Source organism: Strix aluco, chromosome 11 (assembly GCF_031877795.1).
Source record: "Strix aluco isolate bStrAlu1 chromosome 11, bStrAlu1.hap1, whole genome shotgun sequence".
NCBI classification, from domain to species: domain Eukaryota; kingdom Metazoa; phylum Chordata; class Aves; order Strigiformes; family Strigidae; genus Strix; species Strix aluco.
This window is the reverse complement of record NC_133941.1, coordinates 23,197,835-23,225,080: the sequence shown is the minus strand read 5'-3', so window position 1 is coordinate 23,225,080 and position 27,246 is coordinate 23,197,835. Positions and strand designations below refer to the sequence as shown.

General features: G+C 39.9%; 1 protein-coding gene across 2 annotated transcripts in view; it reads right to left on the bottom strand.

Annotated features, from left to right (window-relative positions):
• FBLN2 (fibulin 2) overlaps positions 1-27,246 on the bottom strand; it is a 106,810-nt gene that overhangs the window by 12,567 nt on the left and 66,997 nt on the right. Inside the window, exons 3-11 of one of the 2 annotated variants that reach the window (XM_074835975.1) lie at positions 23,639-23,750; positions 19,354-19,483; positions 15,026-15,212; positions 13,390-13,596; positions 10,810-10,926; positions 10,273-10,374; positions 8,743-8,883; positions 2,542-2,676; positions 242-379 (exon numbers count right to left, since the gene is read on the bottom strand). In XM_074835975.1, the coding sequence (XP_074692076.1) occupies positions 242-379; positions 2,542-2,676; positions 8,743-8,883; positions 10,273-10,374; positions 10,810-10,926; positions 13,390-13,596; positions 15,026-15,212; positions 19,354-19,483; positions 23,639-23,750 (1,269 nt within the window). The remainder of the gene's footprint in view (positions 1-241; positions 380-2,541; positions 2,677-8,742; positions 8,884-10,272; positions 10,375-10,809; positions 10,927-13,389; positions 13,597-15,025; positions 15,213-19,353; positions 19,484-23,638; positions 23,751-27,246) is intronic. The other variant, XM_074835976.1, reaches the window with a different exon arrangement.

Genomic DNA, 27,246 nt, shown 5'->3' with positions numbered 1-27,246 from the left:
CTTCATTTGAATTTATTGTGCTGAAAAGATAAGGCTGATGAAGGTCTGCTCTAGTAACACTTTCAAATTCAATACGCAAGTATGCATATCTTTAAAAGGACAGCAATGCTTAAATTAAATTCACAGCAGGATTTGAGGAAAACTACATGTGGTCAACATATACTCCTTGGACAGGCTGAAAGGAACAGGAACTGGCCAGTGCTGCTGCACATATTACAAATATATTGCTGGTCACACTTACCAACACAGTTTCCCTCAGGGTCTTGTAAAAATCCATCCATGCAGCGTTGCTTTGACTCGCAGTAGAATGATCCTTCTGTATTCTGACAAATGAAGTTTACTTTACAGCTATGAGTTCCTCTCTCACATTCATTGATATCTGTTAATCAGATCAAAACACCAAATTGTGACTAGTTAAGCTATAATTTTTAGTAGTCTTCATGTCTTCATGACTAGTTAACTTCTCAGAAAGAAGTTAAGCATTATTTAAACCAGACACCCAACATTGGCTATGGGAAATCTGAGATTTAGGTGTGTTTGCTCTTGGACATCCACTTCAGCACAGGCTTCAGAATTTGTCAGGTCCTGGAGCAAAGTTGATTCAGGTCCCTACTGCCTTGTTCACAGCATCTCTTGTAAACCACAAATAGTGAAACGTCTGCAGTTTTAAAATCCTGAAGACCCGAATTAAAATTAGGAATAAGGTACACATAATAAAATGTGCACCACACTCTATCAAAAGCAAAACAGTCTCTTATTCCTTACATACCTCAGGAATTCTAGGTAGAAAGTCAACTCCACTGAATTTTATACTAATAGGGCACCTCATTTGAACAGGGCTGGGATTTCACTGTGTACACAGGCACATGTGTATATACATATGTACTTATGTACACAGAACAAACATTTATTCGACTCGAAAAACTTCTGAAAAAATCTGAATGAGAGGCAGTAATATTAGTAACAAATTTAGGTTTTTTTTTCCTTACTCTGCAGTTAGAGCCCAACACAGCTTTTAAATTTTTTATTATGTATATGAAATTATTTATCAAATTATATTCACCAACTTAATGCTTGCTTTCTAGGCACATTGAAACCTCTTCCTGCAAGTTTCAAACTTATAAATTTACACTCAACAGATATGTGTTGAGTAACTGCATGGATCAGCTGCTATAGTGGCATTGCTTACATTTTCCAGTTGAAGAAACCCCACCTAGGAACAGAATTCAGCTATAAATACGTTCGAAATTCGGTTCTTGTGATTATTTTCAAATGCTGCTTTAACATATGTTGGTTCTTAAGAACACTCCCTATGATTAACATCTTTACTAGAATATAAAGACAAATGGAGGAAACTCTACAACCGAGGAGTCCCCACTCCTCCAGGCAGACAAGGGGAGAACTGCTGGCACTTCTCTTTCTATCCTAACTCCACAGTCAAATGTTAAGGTCATGAGGGAACATCACCAGTCTCCCAGAAGGTACTATATGGTCTTCCTACCATATTTATTGACTGAGACAAATAAAAAATGTGGAATTCAGTATTTCATAAACCTCTGCAAGTTCAATAGTTATCTGTAGGCAACTTTACACAGAGTAGTTCTGGAATTCTAGTCTCTCTTGTAAGCAATTAATTTAAAGGCTACTTTGAAACAATCTGTAAATTTTATAATCTGTTACAATCTAACTTTAAGACTAGAAAGCAATTTAGATTAGCAATAAATGCTACAAAGCTACAGAATCAGACAACAGAATGAGACGTTCACAAACAGCCTCTTCAAGTAAACCAAGGTTTACTTATGACAGCTCTCTATAAAGCAAGATTTCTGATCATTTCTATTTTATAACCTTATACGTCAAGACCTAAGTTCTTTCCTTAGACATCTCTTACTCCAGCTGTCAGGACACTCTTTGTGTAAAACATTTAGGAGTAAATAGCACTGACTTATGCCCTGGAAGGCAGAGCACATGTGTCTCTTGCATACTCCTGTGCTGCAGAGCAACTTCTGCTGTGCTATGACTACTGCTGTTAGCTCCTCCATTAGACCTCAATACAGGCCAAGAAGGGGGAGATGAAGAATAACTTCTTAACCCCAAGACCATTCCAATTGTAAATAAATGCAGACAGACCTCCTAAACACAGGAAGGTCTGGACCGAGTCAGCCCCATGATCCATTCAGGCTGTGATTCAGTGTTCAACAGCAAAGAGTCTCAGACCCTTCAGAGCAAAGCAGAGCTACCCAAAGGAGCGTAACAGGAATTCCTCCATCAGTAAGATCTCTCTCTAACCCCTTAAAAACAGGGTAAATCCTAATTTGTAAGGTTTCATGCATTTTCCAAATTATTTATAGTTATTGTTGGAAAGTAATTTATATAAATGAATGTACAGAAGGGGCTCATGAAGCTAAATATTTCCACAATGATCAGCCTTTTTTAGCTACAATCCTGATATCACAGACCAGCAACAATAAAATGCTTTCAATCCCTTTCCTTTCCTTTTTGGTAACAGAAATTGCATCAGCTGAAAAACACTTGTCTTACCAACACATTCTCCATCCTTAAGTTCATAACCTGGCTGACAGCTCAGTTCCTGGAGACATTTGAATGATCCCATCGTGTTGACACAGTGCTCTCTCCGTTGGCAGGTGTGCGTATCTGTTACGCATTCATTAATGTCTACAAGAAATAGTTAAACAATTCAGTGCCACATATTTATCAAGTGATCTGCCTCTTCCTGCTCTTTCGGAAGGAGTCAAAAGCTCAAGTGAAACCATTTCTTCCAAAAGATAGTCAAGATAGACTTTGCTACAGTATTATGATGAAAGACGGTTTATTCCAGGATCTTTTGTTAACACAGAGTAACTTGAGACACAAATCACAGGGAGATTTCCTTCTCCTCCTCTCTCCCCAAATGAGCAGTGGATGGTGCAGGCATTGAGGACAAGGGGTGGACACAGCTGATTAAATGCAGGGTGGGCAGATAATCAGCTTCTGTTATACTGGATAGAAACCTCCTGGACAACTGAATGAGAAAGTGATTAAAGCCTATTGCTCATTACCAGGTTTTCATAGCTCAGGCTATATATCAGTCCTGCTGCTTCATGCCAGATAGACAGGAGCTGCTGGTGTGGAACTGCAAGAGCCTGGCTGCAGGTGGAGTCAGGTAACATAACTGCTTCCGAAGGAATGCCTCATTAGAACTGGATACACAAGAAAATATGGAGAAAGGAATCCTGAAGGCTCCATCAAGTTTGTAAAGTTGTATTTAAATTTTTAAAGAGATCTGATTTTAACAGGTGGAGTAGTAGAAATGTTATTTGAAAAAACTCACTTAAATACCAGATCACAGAATGTAGGACGCAATTTGGAAAGGAATATGCCACACCTTTACAATGATACATTTTGATAGGCTTGGATCAAATTCAGGTTTTGCTTATGTTAATAATGAAAGTTAGGAATACCATGATGAGAAAATACTTACAAGCCACAAAAAGGGGTAGAGATGGGAAGAGACACTTTCTTGCCATTCTCCACAAAATCTTACGTGTTCACAGTTCTATATAAAGCTAAGAAGTACTTCTAGAGCTAACAAAAGCCAAATGTGACCATAACTATTACCAATCATCCAGCCTCTCTGTACATGAAGCTGTTTTCATACTACACAATAAAGCAAGTATTGTTTAAATCAGATTTTCATTTTGGCTGTAGAACCTCATTCCCAGATAAGTACAACATCAAATATATTGCTTCCCCTCATGGAGCATGAAAACAGGAAAAAACATTTTAAAAGCCTTTTGTCTTAGAAAATGTGTCAGCTTGTTTTCTACAAAACAGATGAAGATGAGTACCAAGAAATTTCAGTTCCTGCTGAAGTCAGCTAACTTCTGATGTGCACTTAGTTTTGCAAGACCACTACGATAGCTTGGTGCCATTTCACTTTTCATTTATTTGTGTTTTCTTTCTGTTAGCCATTGTTATTCTTCACACACGGTGTACTTGTTTTCCAAAGCCAGCTGATTAATCCACAGCAAGGTCACTACCATCAGCTGGATATCTTTCTGCCTGTCCCACTAGATGTTTGTGTACTTTCACTGACTGGCAGGTAACTCCCTACCCCAAAGGTTTTTGGGGTTATGTCCTCCTAATGCTTGTACAGTTTCCAGTTTTTACACATTAGCTTGAAGTGTAAGCAGCAATATTCTCATAAGTGGTCTTGGAGAAAACCCAAACTGAACAACAGCAACAAAACCCAACAACTAAAAAACCCCTCACGTGTTGGGATAAGAATATGAGCTGCTGTGGTAGACTCCTCCCACCTAATTAGACTTAGTTCTTAAATAAATTTGAGGGTGTTTTTTTTTTTTAATTTTAGACAAAAATGGCTGTGGATAGCCACTTAACAGCATCCAAGTCAGTGCAAGACTTTCTACTGATTTTAAGAGGCTATACAACAGATCTGAGACCATTTTATCTTGCAAACCACAAAAAGCCTTCTCATATAAACAGTCAGCACTATGCTGCATCATGTGAACTTGTCAGTTCAGTATGATGTCAAAAGAGCCACTAAGAGGAAAACATGTTTGTCTGAAATATTACCCAAATAATGTAGGAAATATTCCACCTGATTAGCAGGTGTAAACAGGTAAAAAGAAGGTTAAGATTTCACAGAGAAAAGAATCACAGAATCACAGAATTGTCTAGGTTGGAAAAGACCTTGAAGATCATCCAGTCCAACCATCAACCCAACAGTGACAGTTCCCAACTACACCAGATCCCTCAGCACTAAGTCGACCCGACTCTTAAACACCTCCAGGGATGGGGACTCCACCACCTCCCTGGGCAGCCCATTCCAACGCCCAACAACCCATTCTGTAAAGAAATGCTTCCTAATATCCAGTCTAAACCTTCCCTGGCGCAGCTTGAGGCCATTCCCTCTTGTCCTATCGCTTGTAATTCCATGTTTTGTCTATAATTTCTGATTCAATTTTCAAATTTCTTAGTACTTGAGAAAATAAGTACAGCTGGCCAGAACACATCGGAGGAAATTAAAATTATGGAAACTGGAAGATGACATGCCAAATTTTTGTGTTCAATGACAGTTTTGTGCACAAGTGATACACTGATGATCTCTAAAGTCTAATGATTGTGACCTGGGCTGAGACGCAAGGCTTAACCTATGAGCCGTGCAGTATGCAAGACTCTGCACTGTCCTATCCAATTTTAGGGGATGAATCTCCACCTCTGATGTCAGGCCAGTTGCCAGCCCACCAAAGTTTCCTTTTAATTTTATTAAACAGACATTGCCTTTTTTTGTTCATTTTCCTAAACAAATTCCTAAATGGTCATGCCACAACATGAGACCTCAGCAGACTTGCAGCGTCTTTCTCATGAGTTCCCATCAGTCCATGTCGTTGCTCTATCAATGCCTATTGCAAATCCTTTAGCGTGAGCATGGGGGTGGGAGTGAATATAGTCCCAGTTTGTGCTGGGGCAGCACACGAGCACCTGTATTAGCTCTGTTCAGCCCAGGCTGCACCTAGTATCATTTTGCTCTGCCAAGGTAGAGGGGAGTGAGGACTGAATACATTTTTATAGAAGAGGACTCTCTGCTGATTATCCATAAAATCAAGAGGGACCACAACCTGTCTCTCTTCAGTACTGGAAACCAACTGAACATGTCAGTAAGATGCTTGACAGAGCACTAGGAAAAATACGAGTTATGTTTGCAGTTTGAAACAAAGTTAATTCCCAACATTGGACCAGCTGTAGTCTTCATCCAACACAGTTAGGACTGTGAGGTAAGGCAAGATTATATTTATAAAAAAAAAGGAATAAGAGGGAAAATAATGCAGTAATATATTAAAAACAAGTCATACAGTTATTTTTGAGAAACCTACTAGGTCCATGTGTGTGGCAACAACACTGCTCACTTTATGTCAGTAAAAACCAGAATGAAATGTTATTGTGAAAGCTCTCTTTTTTCCCCTGGAATTGTTGAAAACAGCAACATATACATGATCCCTGAGCATATCTGTTGCATCTAAGAAGCTGACATTTTTGCAAAGGAATATCAACATTTATCTATTGCTTTTTAATATGTAATTCAACATTAAAAGCTTTTTTTTCCACATTTTATAAAAATGTGAAATGCAGACTTGTTTTGTCCTGCATATGTACTTTGTCATGTTTTTTTTTCTCTTCAAATTACTTCAGCTCAATTTGTTTTATGGAATACATCTGTTTTATTTAGACCCGTTGTTATTTTGCAACCACCCATCCTGTGCTGACGCACAGTCCCTATGGTTCAGCAATAAAATGACCACTTACTGCTCACTCTGGCAGGAAGGAAAATTTAGATGGGAGTAACAAAGAAAGTAGCAAAGTAGTCTCCCATCAGTGTGCATGTGGGTGGTGGTAACGACTTTGCCTGAAAGTCACCAGGAAAAGCAATCCACATTAAAAACACCCAACCTGGCTCTTATCTCTGGAGAACATGGAGCTTTTAAGCCTAAAGACATTTTAATATCTGTTCACAAAGTTACACAAAGCTGGTGTGTGCAAGCTATTTAAACAGCTGGTGACTCTTCATTGTGCATGGTTGGTTTTCAGGAATTCTGGATATCTGCTCGTGAATGCACCTGGAGTTATCATCTTCTACAGTTTGACTAAAGGAAATTCAACAGATAAAAGGTTATCAGCTGTTTTGTTGCTGTGCAAAGATTGTTCCTCCCGTCCCTAAAATATGCAAAGAGTAACATCATTAAAACAACAGTAATTTGCAAACAAATTACCAAAGCTTTCCTCGTGGTGTTTCAGATAGCTCAAGATGGAGCACAAAAAGCAGTTAAGCTGGAAAAAGGATACCTTAGGCGAATATGGCTGCAATGAGGCAGTTCAACAAAACAGAAACCACAGTACACTTGTGGCTTTCCCCTTTGACTAGAGAAGTAGGAAAAATGTTAAATACAGCAAATGTTCTCCAGCCACCACACACAGAACAGAGCTGCATACAAGTAGGGAGCACACAGGGTGTATCTATCCAAAAAGAAAGAGACACTTCAAAGTTTTCTAGATTATTTACAAGGATACCTATAAAAACCTGACTTGCATTAGAGAAGTACAGAGGTTTGTTATTTAGTGAGGGAGAAGAGGGTCTTTTAGCTTTAGAAATGAGAGTTGTATCTTTCATTCTACTAGCTATGCCTGAGGTTTATCTTGTATCAGTCACAATAAAACTCTGTTATAACATCATGAGGTAGAGGACAGGAGAGGAAGAAAGTGAATACAAGGAAGCACTTGGCATCTACTATAGCACCTTTTGCCAAAATTGCTGACAAACACGCATTAATTTGGAACAAAACACGCCTGAGATGTAGAAAAGGACAGATGTATCCCTACTGCATAGTCCAGGAAAAATGTCAAGGGATTAAATGGCAAGATTTTCAGAAGCAGAAAGCAAGGTGAGGCAGCTTCTTCACTGCTCACTTACCAGACCTTATATTCAGAAGTGTGGTACATGCAGCAGGCTCTGTGAAAGCCATGAAATACACCATGCAGACTGTGGCCAACTACAAATACCATCTTCCATCTCACAATCTGGTATTTTCTCTGGAAAGGCTTCTTTCCAGTGGTGTTCTCTCAGCCATTTAATTTAAACTAAATAATTTCATTAGTTTTCCATGCTTACCAGTATCTCTGATTTCAAAATAAATAATTTTTTTTTAAAAATCCTATTTTGAAAACAGAAAATCTGGGAAAGACCCAGAAGATAGTAAATCACATTTCTGCTCTAAGCTATGCTCTGTATAAACTTTCCTGCTCATGCCCTTGTGCCATATGATGCTCACTGATAATATGAGATCATAGAGCTTTGAAAGACAGGAACAAAACCAAAGCTGTGATGGTCAGAAAAATAACATTATAAATGTAGGGAGAAGGACAAGGGTGGAAGAAGGTGAATGTATTCACACATGACATTATAGCCACAAGCACTGCTGCTTTCATTAATTACTAGAGGTCTCCAGTGCTCCAGTTTTCCAGGCATTACCACACAACACTGCTGCAGCTCAGGTGCCTCCTAAAGCAGCCTCTAGAAAAGTACCCCAAATAGAAACTATTTCATAAGCTTGGGCCTTGGCACTTTGAATCAAATGAAATCCTCATAAATACACTTGTAAAAATAGATTGGTTTCTTATATGAACTTAAATAGAAGGGATGATACAGCGGAATTACGACGCAACTTTGACTTTTACACAAAGAAATTTGTGCCAGAATCAACAAAGGACTAATCTGAATTTTAAAATTCAATCACTTTGGAACGGATCTTTACCACTGCCTAGATTTATGCTGATTTCTCAAACTGTATTTGTGAAGTTTTGTTGTTTCATGATGTCTGTGGATTTGGCAGTATTGATGCTGTCCGGTGAGATCAACTGCTATGTTTTCTTAGTCCAGTTTAATAGTCATCAGTACTGTTGTGGCCATCATACCTGTGAACCTTTATGACTTCTGCACAAAGTTATATGTGTCCTGAGAATGTATTGCTAGGGAAAAAGCCAAATAGCGTACAACTCATGATGTTAAGTGGCTGAGCAAATGGTGCACATGTGTTTTTACTAATGCATATTGAAATGTCATATGCAAAGATGGCCAGAGAGCATTTTAGCACAAATGGTTTAAATGCATTGCAGAGCATGAAGAATTATGATGCTGTGGTGAATGGCTTATACCTATCATCTTACCAACACATTTTCTATGCCTGTTGAGTACAAAGCCCTCTGCACAGATCACTCTGTGGTTGACACAGTAGAATGATCCCAATGTGTTCACACATAATTGTCCTCTGGAACAAGCGTGAGCACCTGTGAGGCACTCATCCAAATCTATATCAACGTGTTGCAACCAAAAGGGAAAAACAGAATTCTATTAGAACAATTTCTGAAATGAAACAACACTTCTTTCACACTGGAGATGTCTAAATGAGGTGTGTTGGAGCTACCGCATCAGCACCATGCTATAATATATACAGTGTTACACTGAAAATAGGGCTGGAATAAACCCTCAGAGATCATCTAGTCCTTGCTTGCAGCCCTACACTTTTGTAATTCCAGAAAGAGCCATTCTTAAAAACAGGCAGTCACACAGATGCACTCTTTGCAGGAAACCTGTTCCAGTGCACCACCATCAAATATTTACTTTAATATAGATTATAAATGTCCCTTGCTACAATTTAAACTCACTACTTCCACTGACATTTCTGAATTTTTTCACCTCCTGTAGGAAAATGATTGCCTTGTAATGCCCCTTTTGATTCTGACATTAATTAATCAAATTAGCTTCCACCACACTTGAGTAAGCAATGCAAAGTGAATATTTTATCTGGCGATATTAAATTCCCATTTTCTTCACAGACTATCTAGAATTTAATGAAAATTAATTGTTATTCAATAAGATCTGAGATTATGAGGGATGTGGATCACTTGTGAGCAATTCTGAGCATCAGAAGCATCTACTTGCATTTCACTGCTGGCTGTTACTGTTCCCATACTTACAGATTTATAATTAGGGTATGTCACAGGGCATTGCTTCTGACCCCCAAATCTCTCCTGGGCAAACATATCCTTTGTCACTACCCAAATATGTCTGTTTAAAATTTATATAATGTGAATGATCATGATGCTGCTTTAGAATTCACTGTTCCCCATTGTGCAGGCCTGAACTTCAGTGTCAAGTGAAAAACACGGAGCTGGACCAGCTCACAATGGCACATTCTTCACAGCACTGAAGCCTCACTGAATTCAGGTTTTCAAGGCAGGCAGAAATAAAACCAAACAAAACAGGTGACAGAGCTGTAGCTCTGAGGGGGTTCCTCAGGACAGCAAACATGCCCATGTCCTGCTAGCTGCTCCCATCCTCAGGAAGAAAAGCTGCATGTCCATAGCTGTGTACAGAGACCCTGGGGAGGAACAGTAGTGTGAAGAGAAATCAAAATGGCTGAAAAAAAGCCTGGAATGTCAGAGGAAAAGAGCACAAATCCAGGCTTGCCTTCACCTGAAGTCCCCAGGTAATAGGCCCACTGGATAGCTGTGCTTCAGGAGTTATCTGTGAAGCAGATCTGGTATTCCTTCTGCCAAATGGTCTCTGTGCTGCCACTTGCAATTCACAACACTGAAAATAAGGAACCCTTGGAGAAATGCATAGCGGTGTGAGATCAATGAGATCTATATAAAAGTGTTTTAACCATGTCTCTGTGGTGAACCTGAACCACTTACCTTCACAAGAAATCCCATCGGCCATGATAGTATATCCAGACAAACAAGAGCATACAACATTTCCTTCCACAACACTGCAGATGTGCTTGCAGGGGCCATTATCTATACAAAGCAAAATTGCAAAACACATTAGCATTCACAACACAGATCAGCTGAAGTTACAAACCTCCAGGTCATCCAAATATCATCTCAGTTTAGGCAATGGGGAATGCAATTTGTAAACAATCTGTCCAGGCAGCCCTAATCACTACTTACAACCCTCCTATTACACAGAAACACACCTGTGCCACTCCTACCTGTACTGTGCACATTATGCTGCACAGCTGCACTGCTTACCTTAAACTAAACAGCAGGTGTGTAATAACCCTGAAATCAGAGTACAGCCTCAAATTACTTCCTCAGGTTTCCCTTGACAATTCCTCTGCCTTATGCCAGAGGTAACAGATTAAGGATGTGTGCTGAAATCATATTGGTGAAGGGATGTGTGGAATTTTATTCCAGCTCTCTAAGCATCTGCAGTTTACACCTCCAACATACCTTTACACTTATCCTGCTCTTCTTGTAAGGACATGATGAGAAGAGGCTGAGAAGGAGAGGCTGCCGGAGGGATGGTGGCTTCTGCTTCCAGCCTTGTCACCTGTCCTCTGTCAGGATCTGTAAGGCAAGGGAGGCAGATGAAGATCAGGGACAGCATCATCTCCACCAGGCACCCCATGACAAGGGTCCCGGTCCCATTCATCCCAGTCCATCATGGTTTGTAGGAGGAAATGTTTTGGTGACCTGGACAACTGTCTATGCCTGGAGGTGAACAGTCAGTTTTGGAAGGTGCCGTCTGTTTGATGTGAACAACTGTCCCACAGCACATACACACATAGTGCTGCATGTTAATGGAGATGCTCACAAACATCATGGACACAAATCAGGGAGCTTGGCTGAAAATAGCTTCTGTAGAGTAAAATATTGCAACACCTAATGAATCAAACAGAAAGTGTTAATTTTAATTTTTAAAATGCTGCTATATTGTAAAGACAGTGGCTGTCTTTCATTCAGTCTATGACAAAAAAAATAGCTGAACCTAAAACAAGTCTAAACTTATTCTGTACATCCTGTTTCAACACAGATGAAAAGCAGATGTTCACCTTTACAAGCACAGGATACTCTGGAATGACTTTTACACAGCCAAGGGGAAAACATGACAGTTGCTATCTGTCATGAAGATTTTCAACAAACAGTAATGTTAAAGGTATCAAACTAGTTTAAAAAAAGTTCTGTTACATTAATAAGAGTAATCCAGTTTATCAATACCATCAAAACAGAAGCGTAAATCCATAAGGCTAAATTCTTCCTTAAGAGGGATGGTCCTGTTCCCATTGATTTGAGTTCAAGTGTCACTTGGAGCAAAGTGTGAGCCACCAAACAATGACAATATTAAATGATGAAGAGTGATTGCAATACAGGTTTCGGGTACAGGAAGAATGATTTCATTTAAAAAAAAAAAATTAAATCACAGATATACAATGGGCTGTGACACAGAGGTAAATACAAGACACCTGCTTGTGGCATATGCTGAATGATTTCCCCAGAAGGAGAGCAGAGAAGTGAGAAGCAGATTGTGAAGTTTCATTAATGCATGCTTTCTCCTTGCCTCATAGAGCCACTCCAAGAACATCACTTCTTTCAAGCCTCATGAAAAAGCGACACACATTTTAAAAAACAAAAGTTAAATACAAAACCATTCACGGTCTGGCAAAGAGCAGGAAATGTACTGGGACAGGTACAAATACAAAAGCATCAGATATAATGACGGCAGTAAAAATTACCAACGGTATGAGATTTAAAACTGTTTGGTGTGGGTCTCCATGCACAGACCACATGACAGATGTACACATACACAGAGGAAAAATGAGAAATAAAAGGCCAACGTGCCACGTTGCCAGGTAGAGCACATACAGTTAGGCAAGTGTGGCAAGTGAGGTGTCCTGCCCTGCCATCTCCCTCGTCCAGCCTTTTATGTGACCCAGGGCTCCAGAATGACCCTTCCTCACCTCACTCTTCCAATGTGTCCCAGACATCTCACTTGCAGTTCCCTACCCTCGCAATCCTCTACCTCAGCTGAGCTCTGTAAATCCCTCTACACTTCTTGGCACAGCCATAAGCACTGCAGTCTTGCAGATCTGCCAAGAATACTGACTACCCAGATACAAGATGTATTAACCCAAATCTGCACTTCAACGGAGAAGCAAAGCAAAGCAAAACAAAAACACACATATGTTCCAGGTGAACCATCAAGCCAAATTTTGCAGTGCTAAAATAAGAACCATTTTCTTTGCCTCTTTTGGATTGGGTTCCTTCCCCAGAATTTTAATATAAACAACAGAGCAGACAGCTGCCGCAGAAACACTGTCAAACACATTATTGATATAAGTGCTGTAACATCATGTTGAGGAGAATGACATAATGAATGCTCATTGTTTGGCTTGGGCGGAAAGTATTTGAAGTCTAAGGAATTTTGTCACTGGATGGCAACACTTATTTTGCTTGTTAAATAACTGAAAGCACTTGTAACTGATATAAGGTTTCAACTTTTCAAGTTATCTGATTTGAAATCTTGCCATTGGAGAACTCCAGACATCAAAACAATTACAACACAACAGACTTTCTTTTCAAGACTTCCACCACACTAGATATACTTAGATTTTGTATCAACTGAAAGATGTTAATGATTTTAGATAAAAATCAAAGTTCAGGAAGCAATGCTGTCTGTCTGAACTGAGTAAAGTTTATCTAAAGGAATGCTAACTGTAAAATACAAAACAACTCTAAGAAGAAAAGGTATTTCATTAACAATCTTCAGAAATCCTCTTCTGAAAATTGAAAACAGTCTTGATTTGAACATATTAAATACCACCCTGATCTCATGCTGCCAATACACAGTAATAAGGCATAACCAAGTTTCCTAAATGGTTGTTTTTCTTTACGTTATTAACCTGTCCAATGCATCAACACCCATAAAAAAACCTCACAGAAACTACAGAGAAACTAATGAAAAGCCTGGTAGATCAACGCAGGTGGCACAAAGATACCGTCATTCATGGTGTTTCCTGCCCATTTTCTCACCTGGAGAGCAGCTAGTCCCATCATCTTGCAAAGTGAATTCTGGAAAGCACGAACACTTGTAGGACCCCACGGTGTTTATACACAAGTGCTGACAGAGTTCCCCACCATAGATAAGACATTCATCCAGGTCATCTCCAGGCAGGTTATTTGACAGTTCAGCTTCATTACTGATGGACAAAGCTTCGTTGTGATCGTCCGTCTCTGAAACTAGAACAGAACAACACTTGCTGGTTCTCTAACAGGTGTTTTAGCATTAGGACTGTACAGTATGAATTGTTTGGTCACACAAACTCTAGATACAGTCAAATCTACCCAGAAGAGTTACTCCAAGAAGAAGAGCAAATGAACCCATCCTGAAGATAAGACCATTGTGCTGGAGGTCTACCACCTCCTTCCATAAGGCTGGAGGGACAGACATTTTACAAACGCCACTGAGAAATGGGGTGACCCTGGGAGGTCACAAGCTCACCTTTCACACTGACCACTAACACCATTGCTAGTGCTATTTGAACTAAGGTATCACATTGAAGTCCCATCTGAAACTTGCCCCACTGAAGAACCACACTGAATTTCTAATTTCATGAGAAAAACTTACCAGCTGGCTTGGAAAGTCTTTCTGACACCACTATTAATTTATTGGCTACTTCTGTAGCTATCATTACAAACATTATGGGACCCACTTAATAGCGACATGGCTATCCTACCTACTGCTTTTAAACACTGGCAAAAGCACTGTCCTTTTCATTTCCTGACCAAGTTTGACAAGACTTTCTGCGATACTAAAATAAATTGTTCAGCGAGTTTCTCAGTCAGCTTTTCTTAAACACATACATGCAAAATTCCTTGCTCAGTGAGGTCTCAGCTAGGTCAAAATAAACCCTTACATTTGTTGGCAAAAGAAAATACACATTTCGCTCATGAGAAGAGAATGGACAAAAATTGAACCCTAGCATATGCAGGAGGTTACCATGCAACTCATGCATGACAGGTGGCTGCAGTGTGATACTGGAAGGAGCGTGTCCCCAGGCTGAGGGAGGAAGCACAGCTGTCCAAGCTCCAGATTTGTCATGGTGCCTTTGTCATGTCTCTTTGGCTGCAGGGATTTGACTCTTTAGCATCACTATGTTCATATGTTGAAAGAGTGAAAAGAAACTTGCACTGCTCTGGGGCTTCTCCAGAGTGTGCTGTGAGAGAGCTGCTGTGATGTTCAGCAGTACAACAGGAAATCTATTCCCAGGATATTTCACGGGTATCACAACAATCTATAGGACTACTTTGGTCGGAAAAACTTCATAATTTGTTTTATGCAGAATCTTTCAGGATTGTTTCTGCTCAAAGACAATGACCAGCTTCAACTTTGCTTCTTACCAATAGCTTGTGGTAGGTCTCTGTGCTATGTGACTCAGGGAAAAAAACAAAAAAACCCCCGAACTACTAAAGAAGGTATGTTTTAAGGATCAAAACCACATATTTTTTTCTTTTTCAAAACTGTTTTAAGAACAAGGAAGTCTATACTTTATCTGAGAGGTAAGGCAACTGTGCCTCTGTAGCATTACTCCTTCCAGCACCTCTCTGTAGGACCATGCGAGGCAGAGACCTTATCTGTAATGTCTTCGAATCATAAATGGACACTTACCCTTCTCAGGTGTCACTGTTGGCAATGGTTCAGGATGCCGTTTTATTTCTGGATGGATAAAGTGATCTCCCCCTTCACAGCAGGACAGCATCACATGACTGCAGGGGTAGCCCAGATTTATGTTGGACTCGCAGGTCTTCCCCTCACTCCTTAATCGCAGGCCCAGATTACAGCAATCGCAGCATTGCTGCAAAAGAAGGAGACTATCAGTAACAAGGATTTAATACAATCCGCTTCAGGTATGAGCCCACACACCCCCCTGGAACTGCTCTGCACTTTCTTTAATAGTGGAGCATCTGGAAAAGCAATTAGGGTTTAGACAGTTGCAAACATCAAAGCTTTACTTGTGCTTGTTTTTGTCATCCTGCACAAACGGGTCAACTGCAACCAGGCTAAACACAAAGCCTCGCTGTGACAACGATTCCAGCAACTTCGCGTGCAAGGGAGCAGCGGTGCTGTAGATCACCTCTTTCTGGCCCTTGCACACAGCCGTGGCTTTGGATATAGTGTATTATAAACAAAATAATACAGATCTATACCTCTTCGCATTAGATCTCAAAAAATGGTTAGTTGTTTGAAGCATGTGAAAGGAACTGTAAATATCTTGCATGGACATGAGGATTGGCAGCAGCGTCTGAGCTCTGTCAGTATGTCAGCAAAGACTCTTTCTTCTATGCACCACTGCCCTGCAAACCTACTTTTTAATGGTTGGACTAGATGATCTTCAAGGTCCTTTCCAACCTAGTTGATTCTGTGATTCTGTGATACTGACCTTTAATCACTGCACTGTCCTGGACAGCATCCCGCTGAGCCAGTGGCTAGAGAAAGACCAAGGTATATTTTATGAGCTATTTGCCCTCCTTTTCTTTCCTGAGTGCCTCTACGCAGCAGCTTCACTGACAGGTTGATGCAATGGGGCATCCCTGATATGTAGCCTCTCTTGCAGTTTCCTCTGCTGGAGGTGGCAGACAAAAACTGTGTTGTGCTTTAGTCAGCCACATACAAATCACAGTCAAGCGACAAAAATACATCAGATAAATGATATCAAACTCAAGAAGTCCATACTGCATATGCATGGTGGATACCTAATCAAGCAAGGAAGCTGAGGAGCTGTAAGTCTGCTACAGAGGCACACAGGAGCCATATGTGAAGTGAAGATGCCTGTCTGGATTTAAATGTAAGTGTCCTGACAACCCTCATCTATATATATTTAGGTGCTTTCACTGACAGAAGAGTTATAAAATGCAGAGTCTCCTTCCCCCTGCAACTCCTTTGATAGTCCAGACATCCAGCCCAGCAGCACTCATTTATAGTTTGCAGCTACACTGAAACAGCTTCCCTGAACCAAGAGAAGCAATTTCAGTCTATTCAAATATTCAGTCTAGGAAAAGGCGTCAGACACATAAAATGAAGGTCATAATTCAAACTGGCACCAGTTAGCTATGTCAACAGAAAGACCAAGGACAGAACAGAAGAAAACTGAACTAAGCTCCTGCTTCCCACGAGAGATCTCTGACCTGAGGAGAGCCAATAAGAGAAGCAGTGTTGTAAGGGTTGGACGCAGTATGGAAAGGGAAAAGAATCACGTTTCATGATTAGCAATCCTAGATTGGCATTCACAATAAACCAGAGTCTGTCTCCACTAGGCAGACAGGGAAACTTGCCTGCTAACAGCTCAATCTGCAGAAATTCGTCTGCTGAGTCACTTTTTTCAAGATTCAAATGCTGTAGCTTTAGGGCTTCTTGAGCATTTCACATGCAGTATGTATCCCTTGCACGCTCAGTCCAGTGCCTGTGACTACAGCTCATGTTTTATGTCCCTGCTTTCTAATCTGAAAAATCCTCAGACATCATAAATAGTAGACATCATTCACATTTGCAAATATGCACAGCCATATAGAGCTGCCTTTACATGCCCGAATACATGTTTGTGAAAAATTTACAGTACAGGTCCTTAAGATGCTGAATTATTTTTGATGCTAAATGGACTAAATCATCTTTTCAAAAAAAGTATTAAAAAAAAAAGAAAAAAGATTTAACTATAATGGATTGTTGTCATGCTAGAAAAGAGAAAGATCCCGGTTTTATCCTCCCCCCAAAATTTTACTTTCTGTAAATATTTTTAGTTTTGGTACAATTTTTTCAGCTTCAGTATGCAAAATAAAAGAAGTTAAGGATAATACATATTTTTACTGAATTATTGTAAAAAAGATGGAATATTTGCCTTAAAGAATATGGCTTTTTTCAGTCATAGTTTTGGTTCACAATTTATCCCATGTGCAGGCATCACAGAGAGTATTAAATCAGTCATACACCTTTGGGTTCACATATTTTCCAGATGAATACAAGTGTCTCATTTTCCAGTGAAAAAAAACTTGTTCGTCAAAAAGTTCCTTTTAAAATGCAAAAACTTGAATATCTTGATCTTCTATTAGCTATGTTTTTAACTTCACCAGAATTCTACAACTGATATAATAAAAAATATGACTATTTTTACATTGCAATCAAGGAACATACCTTAAGAACCACTGTTTGATTCACAACTATCTATGTTTCTATCAAAGCTATCTTTGCTGGAATCCAGCATAATTTGATTTATGATGGTGGCATCCCCATCTACTAGGAAAAAGTCCCTAAGCATGTGCTTTTTGTATTAGAGTAAATAATTATTAAAAGCAGCCTAAGATTAAGTTGTATTGAACACAAGCTGAATACCTGGATCTAAAGAAATGGCACTGCTGCATTCATCTTAAAGCAAAACTAAGGACCCCATATCTAACATGCCTGAAGAAGACCTACACACGTTTGTTACCTGGAAGTAAAACCCTTGGCTTTTGGCAGGACAATGTAAACATCGTGCAAAGTCTTTGGGCAATGAACTTATCTTTCCACATTCCAGACAAACTTCTTCATCTGCACAGAGCAGTCATTAATAGAGGAGCGGATCAGGGGAAACACAGCTATACACTGTCAGCATTTTCTGCGAGGCCACCTCTGAAAGAATGTTTAACTATAATAAAATTAGAAAGCCTTTCTTAAAGTCTCGATATTTATTAATTTTTATTGTTTTTTTTCAAGCAGTAGCTGCAATGACTAAAGAGCTGAATGAGCTAAAGAGGAGGGCAAAGCTGTTCCTTCAACAATTTTATCATTTCAGATGGTTTCTCTTGAAGGAAAACATTACACTGGAACTGACATGAGGAGCTATTTGTAACTTGTTTCAGTTCAGACAGGAATGATGAAGTTTTTCCTCTCCGATTCTTTCTCAGGATAGCATGTGTGATAACACTTACTCTACGGCTTGTGCTCTGTCTGGCATGCAAAAGACTCACAGTGAAAACCTAAGAATAATAATTTTGTCACACTTCACAAATATTAATGTCTTCTCCCAAATACACAAATTCTCTTTTTATTCTAATGGTAGACTCCAGACCCAAGTAAATAATAAGTTCTGAAAATGACAAATTGGCATAGCTAATTAAACTTTAAACTCTGCGGTAGACATCCATGTATTTTGCTTTTTCAATGAACAATTATCTGCAAGAATCACCAATGTATAAGAACAGACAGAACTAATCAGTTTCCTGCTGAGACAACGGAAGCTGCACTTAAGCTTAGATATAGCTATGTAAATTATTATCAGAGTGAAATGACTTCTGAAATGCACCCTTCTGGTAAAAACAAGACAAGCGATCAAGGAAGATGCTGAATCTTCAAACTGGTTTAAATTGGTTTGGCTCCACTGATTTTCATGAAGCAAATCTCATTTATATAAGCTGAGGCTGTGGCTCGTGATTTGTGATTTGAACCATTCGTTAATGGTCTGCCTTTATTTATGAACAAAAGCTTCCATCATCATCTAAAATGCTTGTTCCTCTAGCCCATCATTTTGTTTAACTGAGAAATGAGGCTGCACTTCAACACTGTAGCCAAGCAAACTGTTCAGTAATGGGTTTTGCATTATATCTTCTATTAAGTTTTGCCCTATCATTTTGTAAATCCTTCCCCATCATAGATATAAAAACTAAAATGGTCTTTTCAGCTACTTCCAAAGTGAGGAAGCAAAAGTAATACAGCAAGTTAAATCTTAAAAATGGAGATGGAAATAATTCGATCCAACTTTACCGTAAAGTTTTAAAAGGGGCTGCATCACCAGCCAACTGAAACCTAAATGCAAATAGTGTAATTTCCCTGCCACATTCCTGCAACTTTATTATGGAGCAACTCCTGTGCTCTATAATAACGTATGAAGAAATTACTGCTAAATGCAGGAAATGAGGATACCTTGAATTCGGAACAAAACCTATTGAAGCATCAGAGAAACTTACCTTATATGATGATCCTCCACAGGGATCGCTCTCTTCTGGTCCGCACACGTCTCCTTCCTTTGCAGCAATCATGCCAGCCAGGCAGCTGTTCTCCTTTACGGTGGAGACACAACACTGCTTCTGAGCAATTCTGCAAAGGATCACAGAGGTCAACTATTCACTGACATGGAAAAAAAACCCAAACCTGTTGGATTCGTAATACATTCCACAGATTTGGTCTCTCTTTGACATGTGTGTCATTACTAGTATAATACAGAAGATACCACTGGATATCTAAATATTTGCAGGATATATTTTTTCTCATTTCTAATAAAAAGATGTACTGATAAATGCTGAAGTAGTCTCGTGTTTAGGTCACTGTCTCTCAAAGTCTCGTCACCAATATGCCTTACAGCTCATCTATATTTGGGTAACAGTCCGTCTTTCCCACGTTTTGCTTCTCAGAAGTCTTCAGAAATAGAAAACAGACAAAAACCTTCTTCCCTAGGAAGTGGGGAAAGGGAAACACACCCGTACACACTTACTTCTTCACCAACTAGAGGACTGAAACGCTGGACAGGACCTAAGGAAAGTGTCACATCACAAAATCCCTAGAAACTCTCCTTTATAGCCCTGCAGATTGTAACCCTTCCAGATTAAGCCTTCCTCTAACTTCAGTTATCAAAGAGAAGGTTATGGGTGACTTGATCACTGTATACTTAGGGAATGTATATTTCCTATATATGGCTCTTCGAATCAAACCTTTTAAGAAGATTCAGTGAAGGTTAAAATGAAACATTAAAAATCTAAGTGGCAAATTCCTAAACGAAATTTAATAGATGGTCACTGAAATAATAAAACACTCTTCCCTACTATTTTAAAGTCTATAGTGGATTTTCCCCCCCACCCCTTCCAAGAGGTATGTGCTTCTTCCATGCATATACAAAGGGCAGACAAAATCACACAGTCCCTTTGGCTTTACTTCATGACCCTGCTTCTCAGCCCACGCAGCATGGAGACTAAGAGCACCTCAGGAGGGGTGTGTGTCTGGTCCCAGGGTAGGGAAGGGCCGCTACGATGGGGAAGGGTGAGGACTGAGAGCTGCAGGCCACAAGAATTCTCCTGACCAGGTTACGTTGAGCACATGACCTGTAGATGTGGCATATGTGACACAGACGAACGTGTTAAAATTCAGATGAAATGATATATTATGTTATGAATAAGGGTAAATTTCTGTTCTGGACAGCTTTGGCGGCATGAAGAAATTAAGCAAAGTGTTTGTTTTCTCAAGAATAACCTTGATGTGTAACTATCTTCTGCTGATGCATTGTCACAGGGCACGCTGCCTTATGGGGCACCCTGGTAATGATGAATGGGAGGTTGATGCATTTTAATAGCCAGCGCCTCATAGCAAAGCAATTCTCCTGCAACAGAAATATTTGCAAGCAAACAACTTCTGTCAGTCAGATACCATTATTACCGCAATAAAATACATTTGTTCTAGGACACAAAACCTCTTCTGAGAAGAACTCACAGCTTTCATCTTAGTGCTTCAATTAAAAAAAAAAAAAAAAAAGGGAAAGGAAAGGGATGTCTCTTATTCTAGCAGAAACCAGCCAGCGACAGCCACTGAGACACTTTCCTGATACCAATGGCCTGTTGTAGCAGCTTTACATTAATATTTTTATGCTGGATAGCATAAGAGAGGTGTAACCAGGAAGCAGTGGTTTGAGTTTGATTACAGGAAGGGGATTACCACCTCCATGTGCCTTGTTTTCAAGGAAATTAGTTTTCTAATCCAGTATTAATTGCCAACTGGGGAAATACAATTTTTTGAGCAATGAATGGTTATTACCCAAATATATTCAAGTACCAGTAATTTAACTATTATTGCTTACATAAGATGTACAAACTTTCATTAAAAAAATAAATTAAAAAAACACCTAACTGAAAGTTATTATTGTTTGCAGAAATGACAAAATGATACTAGAAGCATTTTTATATGTGCAAATTGTTTACCATATTAAAACACTGAAATCTCTATAGATTCATGTTCTTTTGAAATGTGACATTTGGCCACAAGAAATTCCTTTCATGTATGAAATACATAGTAGAAACAGTATTGTCTGGAGCACTGGAGTATCACTAGCCATTTTTTATTTTAGTATTTCTTTAACTATAAGCTACTCTATTACCAGAAAATGAATTGGGAACAAACAATGTTAACCACATTCTCTTGTTTCTTCACAAACCTACTCTTCAAAGACCAGATAAATGAGTTGTTGGTTCAAAGAAGATTCAGATCATTTCTGCTTTAGGGAAAGAGTTAATGAGCTAAGATTAGTGAAATTACATCAATATATTAAACTGATGTGAGTCTCTAATTGGTACACAATGTCAGCAAAAAGCAGGATTTATACTTGTACAGCTGATGTAAGTGCCATCCAGAAACATTGTTCTGTTATGATAAAAGACATACCGATTATGAGATAAAAACTACTATACTGGGTCAGATGAGATTTCATCTAGCCTAACATCCTATTTCTGATAGATCCAGTGGTACAAGCTCTGGGAGTAATTTTACACCTGGCTATCAATCTAAGGATTTCCTGTAACTTGCTTTATTTGAAATTCATTCATCTAGTTACTACCCATGATCTCTTTTAGGTAGTCCCAGTTCCCATTCTGCAGTTAGTGTTGTTGGTCACTACACTGAGATAGGCCAAGTTGGTACATGAATGTTCCAGAGACATCAAGATACATCAACAAGTACCTTTAAGTTTTTGCCACTTGAAAACCCCAAAATGACATTTGGATACAACAGACACCTCAATCTGCAACCTCTATATAAACAATCTACAGCCTCATTAGACACAGGGAGGCTTCACTCATTTGCCTCAGCTGAAAAAATCAATCCTTCTGTGCAGTGATGGTCACTTGTAAAACCCAAGTATTTACAGAAAACTATGGCAGAACAGTAACTAATTTTTACAATTAGTAGGTATCTTTTACTTTTAAAAATCTTTAGATACTGAATCGAGGTCGTGGCAGACTCCTGGGAGCCTGCATTACTTGCAGGCATTCTGGCAGACAGAACAGTACACTTAAGTTTGGATATGTGCACAGTGACCAGCTCTGCACGCTGGCATGTCTCCCAGTGGGAGCAGTAAGTTTTTGTCTACGCTTTCAAGGTTCTGAGGGCACAGATTTGAATACTTTTTACATGAAATGTTTTCTTTACACAGAATATTTACAGGTGGTTTTAAATCTTTAAAGCAGGGACACAACTGAAATTTTGAAAGTAAAACAACTGAACTCCTGATCTCTTATTCTTTTAAATCCCAGTAGATTTACAGGGACTGAAACATTTAGAACCTGGCTTTTTCATCTAAACTCCGCCTCAGATGTGCAGGTGCAACTCATTAAGGTATTGGATTTGCACCTACTTAGGCCAAGGCTGGAATTTTTTAATCTGTCTTTACTTCATATACAGTTGGTATGTGTCAGTTATGTCATGCCAGATCCCAGTGGGGAGGATTTTAATCTCCCACTAACTTCAGAAAGGTGCAGTGACACTGACTTTGATAAAACCGATTATGCCAAGCTTTTTTAAGGCTGAAAATGTTGGGATGGCTATTAGAGAAATCCATCTGGCTTTTGATGCACCATGTGAGACTCAGGTAACTTTGCCTTCATCCCTCCCTAAGGCCTGTTTCAGACTAGGAGGGAGGAGAGAGAGATGGGATGAATTGCAGCTAGTGTAAGATGTTGTCCGTGTTACCCTGCACCCATTCTTCTTTTCTTGCTGTGCAGTTTGAATCTGGCACCCTCACTCAGACCAGATGCTACTGATACCAGCCGCATTATCACAGCGTAATGGTCCCCCTCCGGCTGAACGCAGACATCAGAACCAGCAGCCATTCATATTGGACAATAAACACATCATTTAATGATATGGATAATCATTGCATTTAGCACTTGCCAAATGGAAGACAAACTCTGCCCTTCTATTTATCTGCAACTCCACAGATGCGCATAAAACTGGGAGACAAAAAATTGTGCTCTGCTCACATGAGAGAGGAAAAGAAACCTTAAAAGGCTTTTGTTTAGATTAGACTTTGGGGAAAGGGAGGGGGAAAATCATTCTTTCTAATTTGCCATGACATAATGCCAGCCTACCAATAATTTATACAATGAATGGAACAGTTCTCAGTTTCCTGGACATCTCACGAATTGTACAATCATTTGATTTCTTCTAAAGGGCTGCTCTTTGTTAATCTAAAATGCTTGGTTTTGCCTTACGTACCTGCAAATATCACCATCCATTCCACTTACAGGGATTTCTGTGCACTCCCCGTTGTCTATAGCCCACTGTTGTCCAGCTCCACAGCAGCTCTCAATCAACTCCTTTGTGGAACCTGTATAAAACATACACCCAGATTTTTTTGTATGGAATGGATTGGTTTTAACTCTGTTTTCTTAATTGAGAAGATCTTTAAAATAACAATAGTTCAGCTTTTTCTTATTTTTTCTTTTTTTCTTTCCACATTTTATTTGGTTATATGCAAAAAAGAAAGAGGCAACCGATGGCTGCCATATCTTGACATAATCAATGACCTGGTAATGTCTTTCAGGGAGAAACAGCAGAAGCAAATTAGATTTTTAAATACAATAAAAGACATAACTGGTTTGAAGACAACTCCACCTTTGACATCTCTGACCAAAACCCCTGAAAAATCATCCTTGGCCACTTAACGCAAGTTGATTTAATAAGTCATTAGGCTGTTGTAACAGTGCCTTCACTACCACTAGCTGGGCTAGCATAAAGGTCTCCAAGTAAGGTTCACAGCAAATGAAATACAGTACACAGAGTGTACACGAGCTTGGTATATGGCACATACAAACCTCAGTAAACTACCCTTACACCAAATTGTAAATATGAAGTTTCACTGATGAATAACAACAAACCCAAATGTATTCCTTGTCACGGTCCCTTAAAGTTCTTGGTATTTAGCAAGGGTGGTTTTAGTAGGCTTGACATATGTAGCATTAAGAAATTGTTTCCATAAGACAGATTAAGAAATTTCACTCCTCAGAATTACCTGAGTACATATACCTAGAGTGCCCTATGGCTGAATTTGAGGGTTCAGCTGGTTTAAAACTATAATGAAAAGGGGTTGAGAGACATAACCCGAGTCTGCTAATGAGCTCATGTAAAACACTGGCACCAAGATGTAGTAAAAGAGATGGACATGTAAAATGCTGCACTAGTTTTTACATTTTTCCTTGCGGATTTCCACTTAAGATGTAAATTTTCAGGTTACAATGAAAAATGACTTGAACTAGTGGATTTGCAATATACTACATACCTACTGTACAGAACAGACTCAGGTCACATCAGACTAGGCAGAAACAGTATTTTTTGGAGTCTGTACAGAAGTTTACTTCACGATGGGACATTTGCCATGCTGCTGTGGCGCAAACACCAAACAAGCACTAACATAAGCCAACTAAACCAATGCTGGAGTGCAAGGAGCCTGCTCTGTGGCAGGAGCTGGCAAGTGCTGTGCTGGGTCTACAGGAAGGTTTCTCCTGCGACTGCTCACGCAGTGGATGGGCTCCACTGCACGAAGCATGTGGTCTCCCCCTTACCAGCTAACAGGTCCGCAGCAGGAGCTCTCTGCTTTGGGAACAGTTACACAGATATCAGGTAAGAAAAGGATTAAGAGGTGCCTTAAGAGTGACACGAGGTACATTACAACTGCTTGGGGACTGATTTCACAGTATTGATATACATGCCAATACACATAATGAAGATGGTATATCAGACCACAGGGCTCTGCTTTCTCCACAAAGAGTCAATGGCCCTGTGCTGATGAGTTGGAGCAGCATCTGCTCTCTCCACTGGCTCCTCAGCAGTGCTCCCGTTCCTTTTAAAGCCATTTATATGGATATAAGGAACATTTTGTGCATTTTATTCATCCTTCCAGGCCAGTCTCTGTCATAGTTTGGTGTTACCATCACGAGGAAACAGGACAAAACCACCCCATAATTGAGTTCTAGATGTCTGGGTGCAATGGACCTTGGGTAGCTCCACATCTGAGCACTCCTGGACCAACACCCAGCAACCCACACTGTAGAACAATGTATTTTCAAGAACCCTCAGTCAGTTTTTAGATAAATCTCTCCTGAATCAGTTCTGCTTATAGTGGGAGGGGAGAACCTCTTTCTCTACAGGGATTTTAGGAAAAATGCCATTGCTGCAGAATGGCACTGCTGAAGGTGCAGCGCTCTCCTGTCAAGACTTGGCATGAAAGCTAAGCCTTTGGAAGCCAGCCTCTGCTGGACCGGCCTTGCACAATTTTGATCTGTCAGGGAATTACATTCTGGTTGTCAGGAGGGACTCTGCTGTCATCCCATCTGAACTGAGAAGCCTCTCCTCCTGCATGTTAACAGCAGTGTTAGATGACAGCTTCTCCAACAGGCCAGATTTGATGAAAAAGTCAACAGAGTCCTTTCTTTTGTCTGCATTTCGTATATGGTATCAAGTCAAATAATTTTTCTTTGCAGAATTGTAACACTTAGCTGTGAGACATTTTTAGAAATGGCTACAATTCAAAACATCTGGGTATCCACGCTGCACAATTCAGAAGAAACAGAGACAGCCTACATTACCAGCACATTTCTGCTGTCATGTATTTACAGCAGTTATTCTGTGTTTCAAACAACAGTATATGAACTTTATACAGTGTCTTGTAAAGCTAAGTAATAGTCATTAGATATCAAGGGTAAGAAGTTTAAGTGAAATGTAGTGCTATCTTCAATGTTAAAAAATACTGGCACTTACACAAATAATACAAACCTCCTCAGCAGAAGACTATTCCTTTATACTTGTTACAGTTAATTTAGCAGATAATATTACACTTTGGAAACTGGAAAGTTCTCATCACCAGCATGGCTTGCTTTATAAAAAGCAACTAGAAAAATTAAACACACACAAAATATAGTGCTTGCTAGCATGAAATGCCTGCTCATGAGAAAACAACTTCAAGAAACTATCCAACAGGAGGGAAAATGAGGGGGAGAAAGATGTCCCATCACTGACCAAGAGCTCATGGGAGAAAAATTAACAAGTGCCATTTCCTTCTGTGTTTTTTGATCCCTGATAGGGTCCATTTCACACACTCTATAGCAGTGCTTTGCCAGATCTGAGTTAAATTTGGCTGAGCAGTGTTGACCACTCCAGTAGCCAGATGACACACAGTTTGGGGGACAGTCTTGCAGTACGATTATGGTACCAAGGATAGGTAGGATTGCCACCGCTCCTCCTGCAGGTAAGCTCGGGGCCAAGCCGGGAGCCACCTGCGGAAGGGGATGGGGCTCCGTGAGGGCTGCTGCCTCATGCTCTGCTCTCGGCTGCTCAGTGGTACTGTGGGAACTTCATTTCCAACATAGAGCCCACACTTGTGGGTGGATGGGGATGTTAAGCATTTCCAAACCACGCTTCTTGTTGAAAATATTTCCACTTTTTAATTACATTTCTCCCTGAAAAGAGAAAATAGTCTGTGGAAAAATACCTTCTTCATCACTAACTCAGATGGATGGGTGAGAGGAGGAGATTACAGCAAGTGACAAGACGTGGCTCCTCACAGCTGCTGCCACGTGTGCCCAAACCAGCAGCAACCCTGTGGCCCTGAGCATCAAACCCCCCACCACCTGCCACCTAAGTGCCCTTCTGCCCCCGCCCTGATGCATCTTCTGTTAGTGCATCAATCAACAGTAACTCAAAAAAAGTAGCAACAGTGTTGGCAGCTGACACCAAGAGGGAGATTTGGTCTTCCAGGACAAAACCCAGCCTTTTTGTGCCCACAAACTCCAGTCGTGTGACTCCATTAGGATACAAAGAGAAGGGGA